This window comes from Notothenia rossii (assembly GCF_949606895.1).
Source record: "Notothenia rossii genome assembly, chromosome: 2".
NCBI lineage: Eukaryota > Metazoa > Chordata > Actinopteri > Perciformes > Nototheniidae > Notothenia > Notothenia rossii.
In genome coordinates this window covers 40,937,350-40,959,376 of record NC_136904.1, presented here as the reverse complement: position 1 = coordinate 40,959,376, position 22,027 = coordinate 40,937,350, and the positions used below count along the sequence as shown (strand labels likewise).

At 39.9% G+C, this 22,027-nt stretch overlaps 1 protein-coding gene across 1 annotated transcript in view; it reads right to left on the bottom strand.

The window, feature by feature from the left end:
* Positions 1-22,027, bottom strand: part of LOC307030058 (neural-cadherin-like) — a 597,902-nt gene that overhangs the window by 8,782 nt on the left and 567,093 nt on the right. The window contains 2 exon segments of the mRNA XM_079666281.1: positions 2,339-2,493; positions 15,303-15,419. Coding sequence (XP_079522407.1) covers positions 2,339-2,493; positions 15,303-15,419 — 272 coding nt within the window.

Below are 22,027 nucleotides of genomic sequence, written 5' to 3'. Positions count from 1 at the left end.
TTCGTGTGTGTGTGCAGCCTTGTGTTTGTTTGGATCAAAGCTGTGATATTATGCAAGCTTTTAAGTGCTGTCGAGTGCTTGTGGGTTATAGTGGCTTTTGGAGAGAGGAGATAAGGATTTGCGTGGGCCTAATTAAAACGTTAGCACACACACACACTATTAGAGTATAATAGACAATGAGGCAAGGTAAGCTTTACCACTGTGTTTTTTTCAAATACTTTTGCAGTGTGTTTTAATTCATGGAAGTTAATCATAACACTTTGTTCACCTAATTTCCCTCCTCTATAAGTTGTACTGAGCTTTACCTTCTGGTGTCAAAAATCAAGATAACGACAGAAAAAAAGCAAAGAAGACTGTACGCTTTTTTGAAAAATATCGTAATATCCATTGAAGTACAAATTACTTTTCTTAATGGTGGTCTTACTAAAAGTATTTTTTCACAAGACCAGTTTTACCCAACTTGACCCATTCAAAGTGAGTGAAAACATCTGGACTTTCAGGGTCTGTAAATGCATCTTTCTGAGTGGCTGCATTGCTTTTCTGATCATTATGTAAGCCTCTTCCACTGATAAAGAAAGCATTTTAACAACATGCAGACACAAATACACACGCGCAGGTAAGTGGTCCTGAGAGGAAAAGATGATAATGAGTAATAGTGAGATTGAGGAAGTCATTTGGAGGGTACTTATAAAAGTGCCAGGCCGTAGATTTTCTCCTGAAGTCTCACTTCTGATTGTGATGTGTGTAGTTCAATTACACACACACACACACACACACACACACACACCCCCGCGCACACACACGCACACACACACACACACACACACACACACACACACACACACACACACACACACACACACACACACACACACACGCGCGCGCTGTGGAGTATTCTATTCCAAATTGAATTGACTGGATCCACAATAAAACTGCTTTCTTTTATCCACAGCTGACTTTTTGTAGCACATGGGGGTATAGGAAACATAAAGCAATGTGTATTGTACATGCGTATTAGCTGTTATTTTTATTCTTGGGTGTTTGGTAGAAAACATTTTCTTTTAGTTTTGCAAAAGATATATGGACACTAAAACATTCTATGATCCAGGCCCTTATAGCAGCAAATGCTCAAGAAGAACATACAAAATATATATATATATATATATATATATATATATATATAGGCTGTTTCATCAGCACAAACATGAGCAAGTCAGATTTTTTTCTTAAAAAACTTTGTGTCCAACTTGATTTTTTTTAACGTTTGCATGACAATTTTTAAATAAAGATGTATTTTGATACTTTTACTATTAAGCAATGTCTCAACAGTTTTGTGGGGGCCTTTATTACGGCTTCTGTAAATTTGGACCTTCCATGGTTGGTTATTTTCCACTAGCAGAACGCTGCTAAGGAGAACATTACCATTGCTCCGGACGATTATGGGACTATGAGCAGCCATATCAATAAATCAATCGTATTCTCTGCTTAATTTAACGTCAGCTGTGGACAACAAACATTTGTTTGTTCCATCGGAAAACACCATGGAATACTTTTAAAATGTTCCCTTTTATATTTGGGGAGAGAAAAACATTTTGGCTTCATGATGGCTAAACTGTCCCCAGTAAAGAAAAGACGCAATAGAGGGAAAGAGGTTAAACACAGAGTGCTGGACGTCAGAGAAATCAACAGAAGAAGACAGGAAGTAAACACTAAAGGGAACTGCAGAAGAAAACAGACAGGAAGTAAACACTAAAGGGAACAGCAGAAGAAGACAGGAAGTAAACACTAAAGGGAACAGCAGAAGAAAACAAACAGGAAGTAAACACTAAAGAGAACAGCAGAAGAAGGCAGAAAGGAAGTGAACACTAAAGGGAACAGCAGAAGAAGATAGACAGGAAGTGAACACTAAAGGGTAGGCAGAAGAAGACAGACAGGAAGTAAACACTAACTGGAAAACAGTATGGGCTCTGGCAGTCAGTAGGGACGAAATAGAACCTCGATCAGAGCTGCCGTCCTTTTAAGTTACGTTGCTCTCGCTACAATTCCAGCCGTTGGTACCAAGTGGAACGGACCGTTTTTTTTCAATAAGCAATGTGATAATTTTTACGTAAAGAAAAAAATGTTTAATCAATATTGTGAGTCAAGCCGGTTAATTTAGGGAGGGTGATCACCCTGCCTATGTTTATTTTCATGAATGACCGCCCTGCTGCATATTATTCCTTACATAATTAATAAATCAAATTAACGTTGAATGATTACAGTGTTCTATACTTCCAAGAGGCATCTTTAACTTCTTTGAAACTGTGTGTGTGGGTGTGTGTGTGTGTGGATGATGTACCTGGTCCTCCTCCCCGCCTCCCTCCTCATCATAGTTGAGGACGTTCTCCCGGATGTCCTCCCAGCCGTCGTGGTGGGCGGAGACGTGGTACACGCCCTCCTTCAGCCCCTTGTAGCTCCTCCAGCGCGTGTACAGGAAGATGCCCAGCAGCAGCACTGCAGACAGACAGATGAAGAGGTTCATCAGTGCGGGCATTATAATTGACAATTTCAATGATTAAGATCCTTCAGCCGATCTCTGCGGCCCCAGAGAGAGGGGCTGCCTGATGGAGTCGGCCCTTGAGCATCATTTGACCAAAATGTGATGAGTTGTGGGGGATAATGATGCTCTGGGGTTCAAGATAACAAGATTATTTCTTAGCTGCAATTTGATCAAATATATTTCAAAAAAGGTTTTTTTCACTCAAGTGCATTTGTTGGAGGCCACCTGTATATCCCACACAAGCAGTTTATTTACCAAAAATGAACATTATTAGAGAAGGTGCGAAGCAAGACATTTAAACCCTCAACTCGCTAACTCAGTTTACTGAAGCAATCAAATAATTTGTGTCATTTCTTCATAGACTTCTATAGAAGAGGAACTACTTTTTTCAACCTGTGGAGTCACCCAATGTTTGCCTAAAGAGAGAATGCAGGTTCAAAGCACTTCCGAATTTTCAGCACTTTCCACATTAGCGTCTGCATGAGACTTGGTTTTGAACTACCTTGAATGTAAACCCATTTGATTAATCAGAAAACTTTCAGAGCCACAAAAGTAGTTTTAAGAGCGAAATAGTCATGCCCCTACATCAGTGACTTTCAAATCCGTTTTAGCCCAAACTAAATCCTTTTTGTATACCTAACAAGTCCTTTTATTGCCTAAACTCCTAACCGACATTTTACGTAAGCCACTTGTTAAACCAAAGTTATATCATGACAAAATAAATTGTACTCTAAATGGGACAATACAGTAAAATAAACATATTTGAGGAAGACTTAAAACTGGTGATTGAGACCATCAACTTCTTAGGATAAAGTTTACGGAAGCAATAAACAAAAATAAAAGTAGGGCAATTTTTTTCATAGACTTCCATACAAGAAGGACTACTTTTTGCAACCAGTGGAGTTGCCCCTGCTGGCAGTTAGAGATAATGCACGGTTAAAGCTCTTGGATTTGCTTCTCTTTAAAAACCGGAGGTTGTTGCTTGATTTGAAGATTTTAAGCTACAAAGAACATTGTGATTCCTTTCAAGTTTCTGGCTACAGAACTACTTTCTTCTAATTCAAAAAGAAGGCAGTAAGAGCTTTATTTTCTTGCATAATATTCTTTATATATACTGTATCCTAATATAAAGTGCTTAGTTTGTCTTGTGTAAATGATCTCAGAGGAGTTCATGCAGTATAACAAGCTTCATTTATTTTTAGAATAGAACTTCCTTGACAAATTGACAGACCTTGAGAAAGTAACCAACATTTTTCAAATGTTTACTCACAACTCATGGCATGTTTTGCGGAAAACCACCAGGTGCTTGACAATGTTAGAGCTGAGGAACGAACAGATATCATTTTGTTGGACTTTGTTTGGATTTTCTAATTTGACTAGGATGAGCATCTATCCCAGTAACATGTCCTTATACACACACACACACACACACACACACACACACACACACACACAACTCACACACACACACACACACACACACACACACACACACACACACACACACACACACACACACACACACACACACACACACACACACACACACACACACACACACACACACACACACACACACACACACACACACACACACACACACACACACACACACACACACACACACACACACACACACACACACACACACACTCCACAGCATTTAGATCATTTGGGTCTCCCAGAATAACAGTAGTGATGGAACGGGTCACAATGTTAAATTGAAATCATATCGGTTAAAGGCTTCACTCGCAGTTCCTCTCCTATCTTCATCAGATAAATATAGAATGAAATAACAATACATGAGCTCAAAATGACTGACTGGACTGGCCAGTATCAGATTGACGATAAAAGATGAATACTCACGAGGCTATGATGGAGATTAAAGCGATTCTTCACATCCTCATTCTTTTACATTTTCCAATATCTCTGTAGTTAAGGGTAATTATGTCTGAGATTGCATGACAGGCCTCGCAGGCATGGAACATCCTTTTAAATGATCTCCACTGCAGGCAGCGTTGACAGTGCTTGGTCGTAAATTACATCCAGAGATTCAAAAAATGCTAACGATGCCCTGGCTAACAGATTCACATAATTATCTATATTAGAGCTACTAATGCTCCTATTAGAAATGGACAGCTTTTAAATGTGCATTATTCACATTTACCATGAATATATAAGATTGCAGATGGTGTTAACATTGATTGGAAATGATATATTAGAGCAATGTACTGACAGAGTGATTAAGTTACACATCAGGAAAACATCTTGAGGTGATTTAACTTAAGTGAAAAGCAGATTGTAGGTACACACACACACACACACACACACACACACACACACACACACACACACACACACACACACACACACACACACACACACACACACACACACACACACACACACACACACACACACACACACACACACACACACACACACACACACACACACACACACACACACACACACACACACACACACACACACACATACACAGAACCAATCAGCTTGTAATTCCGACTCTGGCGTTGCCGTGACCTTTTCAGATGTCTAACAAATCCCCAGTGCCTTGTCTCATCCATCACAGCTCTTACCTTAATTAACTCTTCACACTCCTCCAGTGCTTCTATATAATGACCCTGCTGTACAGCCATGCACATCCACATTGTTTCAGTATGACCATTTTTTTTTTTCACCCTTTAATTCAGCTATTCTTTATTTTTTAAATAAAACCACAAATCAAAAAAACATTTATTATAAAATATTATGCAACCTTTTTTTATAATCTGGAGCCTAATATTGAGATAATAATACATTATTAACAGTGGTGAAATGTAACAAAGTACATTTACTCAGGTACTGTACTCAAAGAGGCTCCAGCATGCTTTTGGGGGTTTTCCTTTCCTGAAGTGTGGATGAAGTGTCTGATGGAGTGTTAGGGCGTTGGAAGGAACACTTTGAGGAACTCCTGAACCCGACAACTCCGCCCTCTATGTTAGAGGCAGGGCTGGAGTATGACGGGGGATCGACACCAATCTCCCGTGGGGAGGTCACTGAGGTCGTCAAACAACTCCACAGTGGCAAAGCCCCGGGGGTGGATGAGATCCGCCCAGAAATGCTGAAGGCTCTGGGTGTTGAGGGACTGTCATGGTTGACACGTCTCAATAACGTTGCGTGGAAGTCGGAAACAGTACCGAAGGAGTGGCAGACCGGGGTGGTGGTTCCCCTTTTTAAAAAGGGGGATCAGAGGGTGTGTGCCAATTACAGAGGCATCACACTACTCAGCCTCCCCGGGAAAGTTTACTCTAAGGTACTCGAAGGAGGGTCAGACCGATTGTCGAACCTCAGATTGAGGAGGAACAATGCAGATTCCGTCCTGGTCGTGGAACGACGGATCAGCTTTTTACTCTCGCAAGGATCCTGGAGGGGGCCTGGGAGTACGCTTATCCAGTCTACATGTGTTTTGTAGACTTGGAGAAGGCGTATGACCGGGTTCCCAGGGAGTTACTGTGGGAGGTGCTGCGGGAGTATGGGGTGAGGGGGTCTCTACTCAGGGCCATCCAATCTCTGTACTCCCAAAGCGAGAGCTGTGTCCGGGTCCTCGGCAGTAAGTCGGAACCATTTCCGGTGAGGGTTGGCCTCCGCCAGGGCTGCGCTTTCTCACCAATCCTGTTTGTAATATACATGGATCGGATTTTGAGGCGTAGTCATGGGGGAGGGGGTCTGCAGTTCGGTGTACTAAGGATTGCACCACTGCTTTTTGCAGATGATGTGGTTCTAATGACCTTCAGCACTCACTGGATCGGTTCGCAACCGAGTGTGAAGCGGCTGGGATGAGGATCAGCACCTCCAAATCTGAGGCCATGGTTCTCAGCAGGAAACCGATGGACCGTCCACTCCAAGTAGGGAATGAGTCCTTACCCCAAGTGAAGGAGTTCAAGTATCTCGGGGTCTTGTTCTCGAGTGAGGGAACAATGGAGCGTGAGATGGGCCGGAGAATCGGAGCAGCGGGAGCGGTACTGCAGTCGCTTTACTGCACCGTTGTGACGAAAAGGGAGCTGAGCCAGAAGGCAAAGCTCTCTGTCTACCGGGCCATTTTTGTTCCTACCCTCACCTATTGTCATGAAGGATGGGTCAGGGTGGCTGGTGTCTCCCTGAGGGATAAGGTGAGAAGTTCAGTCATCCGGGAGGAACTCAAAGTTGAACCGCTGCTCCTTCGTGTCGAAAGGAGCCAGTTGAGGTGGTTCGGGCACCTACTTAGGATGCCACCTGGGCGCCTCTCTAGGGAGGTGTTCCAGGCACGTCCAGCTGGGAAGAGACCAAGGGGTAGACCTAGGACCAGGTGGAGGGATTATATCTCTTCGCTTGCCTGGGAGCGCCTTGGGATCCCCCAGTCAGAGCTGGTTGATGTGGCCAGGGAAAAGAAAGTTTGGGGCTCTCTGCTAGAACTGCTACCTCCGCGACCCCACCACGGATAAGTGGGAGAAGATGTATGGATGGATGGATGGAAGTGTGCCACATAAGTACTTATGCATGAAACGCCTCCATTGGACTCCTTTGTTTACTTCTGTTACATCATGACATCACTTTGTAACACTCACGCTTCTATTGGCTAGCGCTCCAACACATTGTACGTGATAGACTAAGGGGAGGGACATCTCTAAGCAGTTGACCAATCACAACAGAGCTAACCAATCAGAGCAGACTGGGCTCTGGTTTCAGACAGAGGGTGAATAGAGGTGCTGCAGCACAGGCAGTATGAGAAAGATAAAGAGCTTTTTGAACATTAAAGCATGGAGACATGTCACAGGAGAGACTTTAAATGCAAATAGGAATCTGAAGATGAGCAGAATATGTCCTCCTAAATGCATCAATAATTATAATAGAATAATTTAAAGTATGTGTGCCTTATGGCAATACTTTCCCTTTTGCTCATTAAAGTATGACTTTTACATAGCATAGAGCAGGGGTAGCCAACGCGGTGCCCGCGGGCACTAAGTCGCCCGCAGGGGGGAAATTGGTCGCCCGCGTGCATGTTCTAAAAATAGCACAAGTCACCATGGAGCTCCGTCTAAAAAAAATTATTGAATACATTTTTATTTTTAAAATGAAAATATTGAATATAAAATTTTAAAAGCACACATTTTGTATGTACATTTGTAAGTGAAATGGAGATTTGGTGCGTGAAATTGAACTCTGACCCCAGATAGGTTCAGAGTTGAACTCCACGCACCAAATCTCCGTTCCACCTTTAGCTGAGACAAGCTAGCATGAGCAGCTACGATCATGGGCCTCATCACCAAACCGCAAACACACACACACACACACACACACACACACACACACACACACACACACACACACACACACACACACACACACACACACACACACACACACACACACACACACACACACACACACACACACACACACACACACACACACACACACACACACACACACACACACACACACACACACACACACACACACACACACACACACACACACACACACACACAGCAGTCTGCCACTGACGTTCAACCAGAAAACATCAGCAGTTAGCAAACAGAGATCACAGCTCCTCATATCTTTTCAGAAACTGGACAAAAGTTAAACAAGTACAAACCACAGACTGTCTGTGTCATGGCGAATACAGTCGCTGGTTTATTTATGTCTGTAGGCCGTTGTTATGAGTGTGGAATGAGCATATACAACGTTAGCTTAGCCTGGTCGACCAAATCTCCATTCAGAAAACAAGCATTTTAAAAGGTTTTTCGCCTGCCGTCTTGTCTGCAGACTTGTCAAGCATTAATTCATGGTTTTTACTAACCGGTATCAGTATTTTGTTACTTCGGCATCTTTTAGAAACGTGTATTACAATTTAATCACGGTAAAATATGTTCATTTTGTTGTAGTTGTAGCTCCCGAGCCAGCGCGTCTTGTTTGAATGATGCGAGTAAACACTGCGGTCAAGCCAGCCGTCTTTCACTTTTGCGTGGTCAAACCAGCCGCCCCTGTATTTTGAGTGTGCGATTAGTTACAGGTTTACGGTAATGCAATAAAACAACCCTGGGAAGCTGGATTTCAAAGTAAAGGATGGCATGTGGTTCATTTCTATTATTTGCGATTGAGGAACAGGGTAATTTATGAGAATAATTGTAGGACTTATTGCTTCATAAACTTGTTGCACAAATACTATGAACTACTTTTACTGTGTACTTTTTGAGAATGGCAAAATTCCCTCCAGAGAACAAGAAGGAGCATTTTTATCTGTCTTTGACGTGGGATACAAAACATTTCTTCCATAAGTAGTTTATGAAACTGCCATGTTTGTACTTAATACTCCTAGGACTACTTGCAAACATAATATGAACTACTTTTACTGTGTACTTTTTCAGTAATTTGAGTTTTAAAGTCCTCTCCAGAGAACAAGAATGAGCATTTTTGTCAACTTTAATGTGGTCTAAAAAACATTTCTTCCATAAGTAGTTTATGAGTCTGCCATGTTTGTACTTATTACTTCTTAGACTACTTGCACAAATAATATGAACTACTTTTACTGTGTACTTTTTGAGTAATTTGAGTTTCAAAGTCCCCTCCAGAGAACAAGAAGGAGCATTTTTGTCAACTTTAATGTGGTCTAAAAAACATTTCTTCCATCAGTAGTTTATGAAACTGCCATGTTTGTACTTAATACTCCTAGGACTACTTGCAAACATAATATGAACTACTTTTACTGTGTACTTTTTCAGTAATTTGAGTTTCAAAGTCCTCTCCAGAGAACAAAAATGAGCATTTTTGTCAACTTTAATGTGGTCTAAAAAACATTTCTTCCATAAGTAGTTTATGAGTCTGCCATGTTTGTACTTATTACTTCTTAGACTACTTGCACAAATAATATGAACTACTTTTACTGTGTACTTTTTGAGTAATTTGAGTTTCAAAGTCCTCTCCAGAGAACAAGTCCTCTCCAGAGAACAAGAAGGAGCATTTTTGTCAACTTTAATGTGGGATAAAAAAAATGTCTTCCATAAGTAGTTTATGAAACTGCCATGTTTGTACTTATTACTTCTTAGACTACTTGCACAAATAATATGAACTACTTTTACTGTGTACTTTTTGATTAATTTGAGTTTCAAAGTCCCCTCCAGACAACAAGAAGGAGCATTTTTGTCTAACTTTGACGTGGGATAAAAAACATTTCTTCCATAAGTAGTTTATGAAACTGACATGTTTGTACTTAATACTTCTAGGACTACTTGCAAACATAATATGAACTACTTTTACTGTGTACTTTTTCAGTAATTTGAGTTTCAAAGTCCCCTCCAGAGAACAATAATGAGCATTTTCGTCTAACTTTGATGTGGGATAAAAAACATTTCTTCCATCAGTAGTTTATGAAACTGCCATGTTTGTACTTAGTACTTCTTAGACTACTTGCACAAATAATATGAACTACTTTTACCGTGTACTTTTTGAGTAATTTGAGTTTCAAAGTCCCCTCCAGAGAACAAGAATGACCACATTAAAGTTGACAAAAATGATCATTCTTGTTGTCTGGAGAGGACTTTGGAACTCAAATTACTGAAAAAGTACACAGTAAAAGTAGTTCATATTATGTTTGCAAGTAGTCTAAGAAGTACTAAGTACAAACATGGTAGACTCATAAACTACTTATGGAAGAAATGTTTTTTAGACCACATTAAAGTTGACAAAAATGCTCATTCTTGTTCTCTGGAGAGGACTTTGAAACTCAAATTACTCAAAAAGTACAAAGTAAAAGTAGTTCATATTATGTTTGCAAGTAGTCCTAGAAGTATTAAGTACAAACATGGCAGTTTCAGAAACTACTTATGGAAGAAATGTTTTTTATCCCACGTCAAAGTTAGACAAAAATGCTCCTTCTTGTTGTCTGGAGGGGACTTTGAAACTCAAATTACTCAAAAAGTACAAAGTAAAAGTAGTTCATATTAGGTTTGCAAGTAGTCTAAGAAGTACTAAGTACAAACATGGTAGACTCATAAACTACTTATGGAAGAAATGTTTTTTAGACCACATTAAAGTTGACAAAAATGCTCATTCTTGTTCTCTGGAGAGGACTTTGAAACTCAAATTACTCAAAAAGTACAAAGTAAAAGTAGTTCATATTAGGTTTGCAAGTAGTCTAAGAAGTACTAAGTACAAACATGGCAGACTCATAAACTACTTATGGAAGAAATGTTTTTTAGACCACATTAAAGTTGACAAAAATGCTAATTTTTGTTCTCTGGAGAGGACTTTGAAACTCAAATTACTGAAAAAGTACACAGTAAAAGTAGTTCATATTATGTTTGCAAGTAGTCCTAGAAGTATTAAGTACAAACATGGCAGTTTCATAAACTACTTATGGAAGAAATGTTTTTTATCCCACGTCAAAGACAGACAAAAATGCTCCTTCTTGTTCTCTGGAGGGAATTTTGCCATTCTCAAAAAGTACACAGTAAAAGTAGTTCATAGTATTTGTGCAACAAGTTTATGAAGCAATAAGTCCTAAAATTATTCTCATAAATTACCCTGTTCCTCAATCGCAAATAATAGAAATGAACCACATGCCATCCTTTACTTTGAAATCCAGCTTCCCAGGGTTGTTTTATTGCATTACCGTAAACCTGTAACTAATCGCGCACTCGAAATACAGGGGCGGCTGGTTTGACCACGCAAAAGTGAAAGACGGCTGGCTTGACCGCAGTGAGTAAACACAGCTGGCAGCAGCGGTGAAACTCGAGCGATTAGAGCGAAGTCGCGTCCGGTGTGAACGCAGCATTACAACGACCCCTGATAGATCTTGCGAGAATGTGTATAAATATAGATACATTTTCATAACAAAACAATGGGGTTGCTATAGCAATGGTAAATCATTGTTAATAATTATTGTGAGGAATAATTAACATTAACATGTGATCAGACAGTCCTTCACATACAGTAAATTAATATGTATTCTGATTATTATTAATAATAATAATAATATCGTTAAAGGTGAACCGTGCAATTATGTTATTCAGGAAGTTTGTATCAAACAAGTAGCCCTTCGTATTACTAAGTACCCTTGAAGTAGCCCTCGATGACAAAAAGGTTGGTGACCCCTGGCATAGAGTATTTCTACACTGTCATATGGCTCGTTTCACTTGAGTAAATAATCGGAATACTTCTTCCACCTATTCAATTAACTGATTTATTTTCGAATACATATTTTTTGCGTTGAGAATGAAAGCTTTGTTTAATCCCATTAAAGAATAGCAGCAATCACGTACTGCAGACGATTTCAACTGCTACCTCTAAAAATACCACCACTGTTCAAATCCTATTAATCTGAAGTGAGACATCGCTGTGAAAAATCTGTGATCTTATACACTTCAAACGCCTTTTAAACTCTCGCTGCTCATGCTGCTCCTTCTCCATCAACCTCTGATGCACCTTTCTAATCCTCCAGTCTTTCTCCTACGCTACAACTGAAACCCAGCAGCCGATCCATCATCAAGCAGGCCGACAGACGGCAGTCAAACTCCACCGCAAATTGATAACATCCCATTAAACAGCCCCCCCCCCCCCCCCCCCCCCCCCTCTGACAACTCTGTAAGAGTAAAGTCACTCGGCCAGAAACCAGCTGCAAGAGGAAAATAAATCTATATTCCTTTACTGTCAACTTGTCCCCCTCTCCACAACGACAGCTTCTGGCAGATTTATACGATGAAATAGTTTCATAGGATACATCGTTTCATTTTTAGAGTGGCATTATGGTTTTTAAAGGAATTGAGCAAGAAGGGGGAGGAAGAACAAGGAACTACAGGGCCGACTGTTGTTTTGGCAGGAGCCGTATGTGGCTGGCTGCTGCTTAGAGACAGTGGTCTTCATGTTGGAGAGGCAGTAAATTGGCAAAAACAAGGTCACAGGTTCAGTCCCCTGCCTCTGCAGCAATGGTCCTCATTTACTGTGTGGGGGGGGGGGGGGGGGGGGGGTGCTTACAAAGACAGAAACATCTCTAAGATGCTGGTCCACCATCCTACATTTCCAAAGCCAATGACAATATAGGGGTGCAGGAATGAGTCCTAAAACCCGTCAATGAGTTAGCATGTTACAGCATTTTTGGTTTTGTCAATACATATAAAGAAATAATAAAAAGCGTAGCACGCCGCACAAGGACAGACTGTTAAGGTGCAATGTAAATAGTAAGGTTTGTGGGAAGTAATGATTGTATGCGCAAATCAAGTCAGATTTATGGCAATTTTTTCATAGACCTCTAAACAAAAGGACTACTTTTTGCAACAAGTGGAGTTGCCCCCTGTTGGCCATTAGAAAGAATGCAGGTTTAAACTCTTCCACATCTGCTTCACTTCCTTTTTCTGTCTTAAAGCCAACGTTTTTTTTAACTTGTTTTTGGATAGATGCCTAAAAAAGCTTTGTAGGTAATACAATGTCAATAACATGCATGTGAGAATGTCTGAAGCTTCCATGTGTCATAAAAACAGCGGTTACTAACAAGTGTCTAAAATAAGGGTGGGGAACCTTCGGCCTCCGTGCCGTATACGGTCCGTGAGACTATTTGGTACGGCCCTCGAGGTAATTTATAAACACACGCAAAACATTTTTTAAGAAATCTAGCGTGCATAAGAATTAAACAAGCGAGTGCCTGTTTTTCCTGGCCAAGGTCAGAACACAACACAAGCCTAACGTGTCATCTCGTTTACTGCTGCTGACAGGGGTTCTAGTTCTGACGGAGAGCACCACAGCCCAACCAGGTGGAAGAGAGCTCTCTCCTGTCAGACTCAGTGAGGTAAAGGCACACCTTTATATGATCATTATAGTTATACAAAAATAAGAGAATAAAGTAAACAGGTATAAAATATTATATGACAAGTAAAAAGAAGTTGTTATTATTAAACAAGAATACAGTTTAAAAGGGGAGTGATTTGTAAAATATCCATAAAGAAAGAGAAATCTGCTTACAGTTCTGTCTCATATGGGTGTTGAGAGATGTGTCCATACAGGAGATCTCCTAATGTTGCTCTCAAAGTGCACTAGATTGATGCTTTTAACTTCAACAGTTAAAAACAAATCTTCCCGGGGGAGCATGCCCCCCGGACCCCCCTAGAGGAGGTTAGGTCCCCCCCCCCACACTTAAATCATGTTCACATAGATAGGAAACTAAATACACTTGCACACATCTTGTGTCCATATCTTTCTGTTTTGGTGGTCATGCCACAACCGTGCACGTGCATGCATGCGCGAGTCATGGTAAGATATCTGGATTAAGAGGTTGCTTTTTCTTTGCACAGCATGAAAGAAAGGCGAAATGAATGGGCTGTGATTTTAGTATTTTTAAGCAGATAATGTGTACGGCCCTCGAAGGATGTTGTAAAAATTGAAATGGCCCTTGAGAGGAAAAAGGTTCCCCACCCCTGGTCTAAAAGAACCACTAACCCAGTGGTTCCCAACCGGGGGAGCGCAGCACTATTGCAAAAGTGGAACAACTTAAAGTGGACCTACTGTATCATGCTATATTTGAAACATATATTGTTGGGCCATACCTATACAAAACATGTCTTATCCCAAGGCGCTCCCAGGCCAGCGAAGAGATATAATCCCTCCACCTGGTCCTAGGTCTACCCCTTGGTCTCTTCCCAGCTGAACATGCCTGGAACACCTCCCTAGGAAGGCGCCCAGGTGGCATCCTTACTAGGTGCCCGAACCACCTCAACTGGCTCCTTTCGACGTAAAGCAGAACTTTTGCTCATGTTCATCCATAATAAAATATAAAATTCTAGTTGGATCTTTTTGTCTTATTTTTGTTATTATTAGCAGAGAAAATGTAATGTTTGTACAACTTTATACAATTAAAGGTGGGGTAGGTAAGTTTGAGAAACCGGCTTGAGATACACTTGTTGTTATATTCCATGGAATGCTCTTAACATCCCGATAGCAATGAATATCTTAAGTGCTTTGACAAAAAATCCATACAAATATTTTATCCGTTATTTATATTGTATTTAGCCGGCCGGGCTAAAATAACTGGATGGCCTATCTGCCTGTCAGCCTTCCATCTGTGCACAAACTTATCTCGTGCCCTCATTGGTCATGTGCGCATTTGTGTGTGTTGGAGGAGGGGCTCTGTAGGGAAGTGGCAGATTTTCTCCGGCTGTGTATTTTCAAATTGTAGCGCACTCGAGCTGGTTTCTCCACAATTACCTACCCCACCTTTAAGTCTACCAATCTCGGTGGGAACCGGATAGGGCCTGACTGAAAAAGGTTGGGAACCACTGCACTAACCTATAGCTTTTAACACATGTCTTTATATTGCATTTTTTTTATCATATTGAAGGGTTTGCTATTGCAGCTCTCACAAATACTTTTTGATAAATGAATATTATAATGTGGATAAAATAGTGTAAAAGACAACACTAACGTCATTTTATATGTCCTCAGCATTCTTTGTATCTTGTTTCAGAGTTGGGTATTTTACTCCTTTTTTATTTACTATTTACTGTAAATAATTTTCATACAGCAACTCAAGTTCTGTATTAACAACATGTATTATTATTATTATTAATAAATCAATATTTACTGTATCTCTCCAGGTTGTTACTCTTTTATAGGGTAGCCGCTCTCTTGCAGTGTGAATGGCTCACGACTGATAACGTCTGAATACACATACATGTCTATGTGGACGTTCAAACAAGCAATACACTTCACATGGACTCTATTTTCCTTTCCTCACCTGGGTTTGAAACTGTGTGATGTGAATAGAGGCAGGCGCAGTAATGTGATCTTGAGCTGCGGCGCTGAGGACGCTGTACTGCACGGGTCGATATCCTCTGAGCATCAGGGCTAGGGCCTATATGAGGGAGGAAATACAGCCTACAGATAAATATAAGGGGTCTGTTGCTGTTTGGGGGTGAGTTCATGTGTTTATGTGTTTACAGCTCATTCCAATCTGCAATGTGTGCGTGCTTGTGTGTGCCTGTGTGTGTGTAAAGATGTGGCTACTGTGAGATCCAATGGGAAGTGAGCAAGGAAGCTGGAGGTCAGGGCGTACAAGATAAATCTGGCCTGCTCAAAGGGCCTCCGTAGAGGGCAAACAGAGAAATTGAGAAGTTGATTGTGTGTGTGTGTGTGTGTGTGTGTGTGTGTGTGTGTGTGTGTGTGTGTGTGTGTGTGTGTGTGTGTGTGTGTGTGTGTGTGTGTGTGTGTGTGTGTGTGCGTGTTAGAGAACCTGAAAAGAGAGATAATGTGTTTACTGTTTACACTGCCTCCAAGGTCCTGTGGTGTCTTTGACCATCACTGCTGTTTTATCTCAAACTTTTTCACTCCTTCTCCTCAACTCACACTTCTGAATTTGAACCTCCCTCTGTCTTACCGCCATTTTTGCATTTTAAAGGAATACTTCACCCGGAAAATGTCCATTTGTATATTAACTCCTATCCCCATGTCACCTTGAATTCTTGGAGGAAAACTTTTGACAAAATATACTTGCAAAAAAGAGTTGACCCATGGCTGCACAAACACCAAGATGTTATGTGGAAGTGTTAGATAGTAAGGTTTTTGAGAAAGGGTTTGTATGTATGCAGCATGCAAATGGATACATAGGACTGTATTGGATTGTACAGCAAAGGAGAGTTTGTAAATTCATTTTTAACATAGTTTGACTTCATATTTAGTTCAACTCTTCATCGAGTTTTCAAAATGTGGGGATTTTTCATCCATGTGGAATTTAAATAATTTAAGGTACAGTAAGGTCCGTGTGAAATATTCCTTCACCAACCACTAACTCTGCTACAAAAAATCGAACACATCTCATCCTGGACCTTCAGCAGGTGCCTTGGATTCTCCACAAAACATTATTATCACAAAAAACCATTCAGTCTTGAAAAGACAAATGATGAAAAGGGACCTGATATTGAAGGAAAACGTCCCAATTCCCAAAGACTAGTGCAAGCATGGTTAAAGGGAAAACGTCTCAAAAAGGAAAAATCAACAGTCCATTGAGCGTTCTTCCAGAATCATCCAACCCTGCCTCTTTATTTAAGAGCTGCGGCACAGCGCATGCATCCATCTGATGAGCAGGGAAATCCATTGTACCTTGAGCAGTTCAAATGGCGCTGAATGAGTGTTTGTAATGGGATTTCCAGTCAGACGATCAATATCCGAGCTGCCCTGCAATGAGATCAGTCCCTATGAGTAAACCAACACAAGTCAATAATACGGTATGGATTTTAGCCTCATCAAACTATAATTCTGTTTACTGCAGCCGTCTGCCTCCGTGCGCTCGATTTATCACTACTCTTCTTCCCACTGCTCTTTTTCGGGTGCCATAGGTTTTTTGATGCCGCTACCAACTTATATGATGCTGCTTATAACCTGTTTTAGGGTTTCACTTGTAGCTTAAAATAACTGCGTTTACCATGGAAATGATAGAGTTCACAATAACAACTCCATGATTGCTTATAGGTGTTGAGTTTCTTTCAGCTCAAGTAAAGGTGTCCCCGAAGTGTTTAAGATCTGTGTCAACATTTAGTTCTTTATGGAAAGCAAACACAAGACTCATTCCAAGGACAACACCTTCCTGTTCTCTACCCTTTGCCTTTTATTTTCTCAAGGTGGCGGTGCTCAGTGTCACTTTCTCTCCTTTCTCCTATCTCCTTACTGATCTAATGGTGTCCTTCCTTCACACTCCGCTCCTTCCCCTCATGTAGAAAAAGTCTCTCAATAGTGTCACACTTCAGTCTTCCTTTATTCCAGCTCTTACAAATACACGGCTATCAATAGACCTTCACCCTGACAAGCGCAACTGAGAGATGCTGAACAATAGCTCACAAACAGCCAGGAAAGTTAGAGTAAACTAGGTTTTTACAGATTCACAAAGTACATTTCAATTTGTGTTTGTGTGTGTGTCTTTCTCCTACCTCCCATCAGCTTATGTCTTGGATCACTGAAATGGTTATTTTCGAGTTCAGTTGTAAATTCCTAGGGCATTTATATTTCATATCATCCAAAGCAGCTACAGAGGTGTTCAGATACTCATTTGGCGACTTTACCATTTGATTATTAATGCAACAGGTGTCCAAAAACAGCAACTGCAGAGAAACATCAACGGACGTTTACGTTTTGTAGAATGAATTGTACGTACTGTAGAAGCGCAACACATCATGTGCACTTGGCAGTCCATTCTCAAAACCTGAACAATGTAATAAAGCATACAGCCAGAACCAGAGATGGTAATGATCATCCTCATCAACTTTCAAACTAATACCAAATAATTAAAAGTATTAAAAGTTTCATCCGCTCAGTATCAGAAGTGTGTACTCATTGTGCAGAATGGCTTGTTTTATTTTTGTAAATTAAAGTATTCCGTTTTTGTCATTAGAAAATACACACAATTCTGGCTAGTACCAAATACATTTGTCGTAAATATATATAATATGAACACATGTTATTTATGTTAAAAGTGCAACCCTGTCTCCTAAAAATTACGTTCCCACAGAACTAAACTGCATTCTCAATTACGTTTAGCTAAAAACGTATTTTCTCCCACATTACGTTCGTCATGAACGTATCTCAAATACATTTATTTTCTACATATCTTCTAGAAACATATTTTCTCCCATGTTACATTTCTTATGAACGTATCTTAAATACTTTTATTTTCTACATATCTTTGCCATTTATTGTCTTGCTTATAATAATGATAATAGTCATTTATAAATATCATTTTAGAGCACACATTTGAAATCAGTAGGCGAGGCTGTAATTTCGCCAGCTGTTACTCTCATGAGCGAGGCAGAAAATAATAGTTTTACCATGCCAGAAAGCTGCTGTCGTTTATTGCACCTCAAACGTTAAAACAAATCCAGAGTTACGTGTTTCTGTACTTCCTCTAAGAAGAAAGGACAGTAACAGAAGATCTCTGTGGCTTCAGGCTTGATCGCCGTTCAAATGACAGCGTTGGTTTCCCCAAAAGTGGGCGGGGCTGTAAAGTGACATAGATTTTACTCTCATATATTATTCAAAACCATTCTATTTATTCTAACGTAAATTACATGCCAGTGTTTTATCTTTTTATTTATTTGTTTTTATTTTAAATCGTATAATGTCTGACTTTTTTTACCGTCTGTGAGGAAAAGAAATGGGCTTAGAGCCTCAAAATACTGAAATCTGTATTTTTGAAAAAAAAAATTCCTTCTAATTTGTTATTCTTTTCCACAAACCCACTGAAAAGATTACCCAAGATCCTCAGCTTGAAGCTCGTTGATTGGACGTTTTAGCCGCAATGCATGTTGGGATATGATGTTAATGCGATATGATATCCGAAAACATAAAAAAAAAAAATTAATAATACTTTATTGCGAGTGTTCTTGCTTTTCTCTTTGGAAGTCATCACATAACGGCATTGTAATACACGGTTCAGCTGCATTAAATATTACACTTCTGCCGTAGTTCTTTATTTATAGAGCCCTGATGAGAAGACTTCTAGACAAACAGGAGAACTGCCGCCAAAACTGAATATGTGACGTGGATCATAAATATATCAACAATTAAACAAAATCTTGCATTTATTTTTAACAAAATAAGTCTCCTCGCAGTATCAATAGTAATTCGGCTGACTTTTATATTTGATCCAATTGGTAGATAGGTTATATTTACACCATAACGGTGCACAGCTGATAGAAAAGGACTTGTAGTTTTTAAAGATATTACTGATTTTCTTTGAATATAAGAATGTAAATACTGAGTTGAGAGAATAGTCAGGGGATTTGGGTGATGGGAGACACATCTATGGAATCACAATTGCAATAGCTTACCATGAAATGACGGATATGCCTTTCTGTCTGTGATGTTTTACAAATCAGATATTAATGTGTAGAAGTAAAACATGAGAAATAGTATAGCAATATCCTGTAAAATTATGTAAAAACATGAATAAAACTAGTAAACTACACATCTTCAGATGTTATGCATACATAAGTGTCCTACACTAATAATACAAAGTTATTATTAGTATGCTGTGTGTACCTTGTGTGCACCGCCTAGTGGTTAAAGCATGTTATTGAATTATTTTTGTTGAATAATGTTATTTTTGTTGAATAATGTTATTTGGTGAAAAAAATATTAAGAGTACATACTTTCATAGGGGGAACGTAGAAGGTCAATGATAAAAAAATATAGAATATAAAAAATCAAGAAGATACTATAAGTGATCTCTACAATAAAACAGTTTAGTGCAGGATGTACAAAGATATTAATAGGAGGATGTGCAAAACAGACAAACTAATTAACCTTTATTAACACATTAAAGAATACTTTAGGTTAAGGTCTTCTTTCAAATAAGAAAAAAGCTTTGGGGGTATCTATCTACAGATAAATATTAAGCCTGACAAAGTACTTAACGTCTAATATATTGCTTTCCTGCAATGTTAACTATGTGAACATGAGAGTAACGGCTGGCGAAATTACAGCCTCACCTACTGATTTCAAATGTGTGCTCTAAAATGATATTTATAAATGACTATTATCATTATTATAAGCAAGACAATAAATGGCAAAGATATGTAGAAAATAAAAGTATTTAAGATACGTTCATAAGAAACGTAACGTGGGAGAAAATATGTTTCTAGAAGATATGTAGAAAATAAACGTATTTGAGATACGTTCATAACGAACGTAACGTGGGAGAAAATACATTTCTAGCTAAACGTAATTGAGAATGCAGTTTAGTTATGTGGGAACGTAATTTTTAGGAGACAGGGTTGTAAAAGTGTCAGTACCTGTGTCAATTGTATGTAGTGGAATAAAAGTACAATATTTCCCACAGAACTTTGTATAGAGTTTTCACTTTAACTTTGATGTGATTTGGCAATGTTCTACCTTCCACTCCCACTGTAAAGGCCCTGACACACCAGGCAGTCACCAGAGAACTTGCCGACGCCGACTGTTGCGTCGGCGTGTTCACCTGCGTCTTGCACATGTGTTGCACTGGAACACACCACAAAGACTTCAGCCAAGCACATACGAACTGCGCATGCATGAGTGGCAATAACTCTCCTTACCAGCAGGCGGCGGTAGTGTGTATTCATCATTCAAAAGAGGCAACAACCGGAAGAAAGAGTAGAAGAACAGATTACGTGATATAAACAAACAACAAATAGCGTGTGCATTCTATTTTCACTCTCGTCCATCGAAAACATGTTTCGTGCGGTGCTGGAGCATTGCTTGTGGAAGACATTCTCAAGCAACCATTTCGCCTCATGCACTGATTCGCTAGCTGTACAGCCAATCAGAAGGATTTCTTTGTCCGACTGCCTGTGGCCGACGCACGGCCGATTCAACATGTTGAATCGGCCGTCGTCGGCCATGAAAGGCCAAATAAGGCATGTCACGGCCGACGCTGCGGGACACACCAAATTGAGTTTGGGCGACAGGGCACGCTTCGTTGTCCGACTAACGAAAACGGCCGATTGAGGCCCGGTGTGTCAGGGCCTTAAGATGAATGAAGTTGAAAGTCAATACATCTGTCTGTCCGTTTGTACGGCTTATCTTGATTAGAGTTGTAGGGATCCTGAAACTCTCCCACCACTCACTGAATGAGAGGCAGAACAGAACAATTGATGCAGGAAGAGAAGATGATATAGTTCCAAAGTGGCACCCTGATTAATCCATTTCAAGTTTCTCACCTTTAGTGTGTGCACTGAGAAAGTGCCTTATGCATTATTAAGTATTTCTCTTGACACCCCTTGCCTTCCTCATTTTCTTTCAACCTAATAATTACTGGAGTACCTGGAAAGTTCTATCCCAGGACTAGCATCCATTCACATGTACAGAAGAATTTCAAAGCAAAGTCCCCTTGGGGCTATACAAGTTAATTTCACGTAACCTACATGCCAGAAGACTGATGTATGTGATGGAGATCTGCCTCAGACACACTGCAGCACTCATGTGGTGCACGATGTACTGGAAAAAGGGGTTTACCGACTGGGAAAATGAATATACAAGTCGGAAAGCAAGATTTTTTTATTTGCCGAGTTGACGTCAATTGTTTGCTTGTGTACTAACAGTTTCTGTCCACGTGGAGTGGCCCATTTAGAAAAAGTGTTTCCTAGAAGTAACACTGATGACAAGTAGACAAAAGTTATTGCTTTTAAGGAATGTGTTATAGCAACCGAAACAAGTTGTTTCCACATTACGACTTAGAGCTCATGAACACACCGAAAAACAACTTCCCAACTCAGGAAATGTTACTGCCTCTAAATAAAATATATCAACTAGGCTACAATATATTGTGTATCAGATAGTTTAGCAAACAAATAAAAGCTCTTTAAATAATGTTATTTATCTTTTACAAGTTACATTTTATTAAACCTTTATCATCCATGTGTGATGCTGAATTGTGTGGAAGAAAATGTATAAGTTCTTGAAAATGATGCTGATTTTCTGAAGTCAAATGATATA